General features: G+C 50.7%; 1 protein-coding gene across 1 annotated transcript; it reads left to right on the forward strand.

The window, feature by feature from the left end:
- The first annotated feature begins 38 nt into the window (after positions 1–38).
- On the forward strand, positions 39–1,661 carry LOC107575644 (uncharacterized). Its single transcript, XM_016262006.1, has 2 exons — positions 39–43; positions 578–1,661. The coding sequence occupies exons 1-2, from the start codon at positions 39–41 to the stop codon at positions 1,659–1,661; spliced, it is 1,089 nt and encodes a 362-aa protein (XP_016117492.1).
- Positions 1,662–2,420: the final 759 nt, after the last annotated feature.

A 2,420-nucleotide genomic window follows, 5' to 3' on the forward strand; every position in this document is an offset into this window, starting at 1 on the left:
TCACTTTCGGCTGCAGAAGCAGCCCTAAAATTTTCGACATGTTGTCAGAGGCAATATGCTGGATCCTCTCCAACAATTACGCAATACCTTACCTGATCCATCTTTTCGACAATTTCTTAATCATCTCGCCTCCCGACTCCATCCCAGCCGCGCATCTTTTGACAACCCAAAAGGTTTTTGCTGAGCTCGGGATTCCTCTCGCCCAAGACAAAACCGCGGGCCCGAGCACCTCCATCGAATTTTTGGGTATCAACTTAGATTCACAAAAATTCCAAGTTTCTCTGCCGAAGGAAAAAATTGATAGGACGATTTTGGTTGCTTCCTCCCTATTAGACAACCCAAGCTGCTCCAAACGCGAGCTGCTAGTCATTCTCGGTCATGTAAATTTCGCAATGCGCATCATCCCACGCACTAGAGGATCAAATATCACTAACTGACTCGTGCTACAATGAGCTCAGCTTATGGATATCCTTTCTTAAACAATGGAACGGCCTATCTTTCTTTTATAATAACTTAATTTCTTCCCCAGTCGACATTCAGTTATTTACTGACGCCGCCCCCTCCGTCGGTTTCGGAGGATTTTACCAAGGCCGCTGGTTCTTCCAGAAATTAAGAACGTTGGCACCAGAGGCGGATCCAGTCCCAACCCCAGTACCTCCCTATTCAGAACTGATATTCCCGTAAATCATACACTGAGACCTCTCCTCGAAGCTTCCCTCAACTCTATTATTCAAGCCGTCTCCCCCAGGACCCTCCAATCTTACCTAACAGCTTGGAAGTGCTTTAAAGCATTTCACTCTACTTACAACCTGCCGTTCCCCGACTTTTCATTGCTCGCTATCACCTCATTCATCTCTCACCTTAACATCAACAAAAACCTACAAATCAGCTCCATTAAGGGTTATCTAAGTGGAATCCAATTTTTCCACAAACTCTTATATGGTTCACCCTCACCCCAGATAGCCAATTCTCAGACCTCCCTACTCATCAAAGGTATCCAAAGAGCCCATCCCAGCCGCCCAGACACCAGGCAGCCCATAACCTTACAAGTATTGACCAAATGTATTTCTACCCTCCGCAGAGGTTATCATTCCATTCACACCGCCCGCACGCTTGACGCCATGCTCATCATGGCGTTCTTTGGTTTTCTCAGATGCTCAGAGCTCGCTATCACATCTAGCTTCAATCCAAACATCCACCCAACTATCTCCGATCTAACGGTGCTGGATGACAAAACCATCTCTTACTTCATTAAGCAAAGTAAAACAGACCAGACCAAGAAAGGCCATTTCATTTTCATTTTCAACCTACAATCACCCATACTACCGTACCAAGCCCTCCTAGCCTTCATCCAGCTCAGGAAATCACAGTCCAAACTCCCATCTAACCCCCTTTTTACAGACGACTCCAACCGCCCCGTCACTCGTTTCTGGTTTCAAAAGCACCTTAAGTCCGTTCTGCTCCTATCCGGTACCCCAGCCGATCATTTTTCCAGCCATTCATTCCGAATTGGCACGGCAACCACAGCATCCCAAAAAGGCCTCTCCCATCAGATACAAGCACTCGGTCGCTGGTCGTCAGAAGCTTTCAAGAGCTACATTCGATCAGACCACTCCCACATCAAGGAAGCCCACCAAACCCTCATCGGCCAACCCCTTTAACGTCAGCACAGCCCTGTTCACTCAAAAGACCCACCATAGCTAAACTCTTTTTAACACCACCTAATCCACCTATAATGGCCCAACGACCCATCCTCACTCCAGCCATCCCAGCAGCACCCCGCTCCCGCAGAAGCCTTACCTAATTGCCACACTGCCACAGCAGTTCCCGCTCACGCAGGAGTCTCACCCGTATTTCCCCACTGCCGCAGCAAGTGCCCGCTCCCGCAGGAGCCTTTTCTGTATTTCCCCACTGCCGCTACAGTCCCCACTCCCACAGGAGCTTTTCCATATTTCCCCACTGCCGCTACAGTCCCCACTCCCACAGGAGCTTTTCCATATTTCCCCACTGCCGCTACAGTCCCCACTCCCACAGGAGCTTTTCCATATTTCCCCACTGCCGCAGCAGTCGCCGCTCCCGCAGGAGCCTTACCTAAATTCCCACACTGCCGCAGCAGTGCCCGCTCCCACAGGAGCTCTACCGTATTTCCCCACTGCCGCTACAGTCCCCACTCCCACAGGAGCTTTTCCATATTTCCCCACTGCCGCAGCAGTTCCCACTCCCGCAGGAGACTCTTTCTGTATTTCCCCACTGCCGCAGCAGTCCCTGCTCCCGCAGGAGCTCTTCCATATTTCCCCACTGCCACAACAGTCCCCGCTCCTGCAGGAGCTTATCCATATTTCCCCACTGCCGCAGCAGTGCCCGCTCCCGCAGGAGCTTTTCCATATTTCCCCACTGCCGCAGCAGTTGCCGCTCCCGCA

The sequence above is a fragment of the Sinocyclocheilus grahami genome, unplaced genomic scaffold, assembly GCF_001515645.1.
Source record: "Sinocyclocheilus grahami isolate Dianchi unplaced genomic scaffold, SAMN03320097.WGS_v1.1 scaffold2779.1, whole genome shotgun sequence".
In the NCBI taxonomy this organism is placed as follows: domain Eukaryota; kingdom Metazoa; phylum Chordata; class Actinopteri; order Cypriniformes; family Cyprinidae; genus Sinocyclocheilus; species Sinocyclocheilus grahami.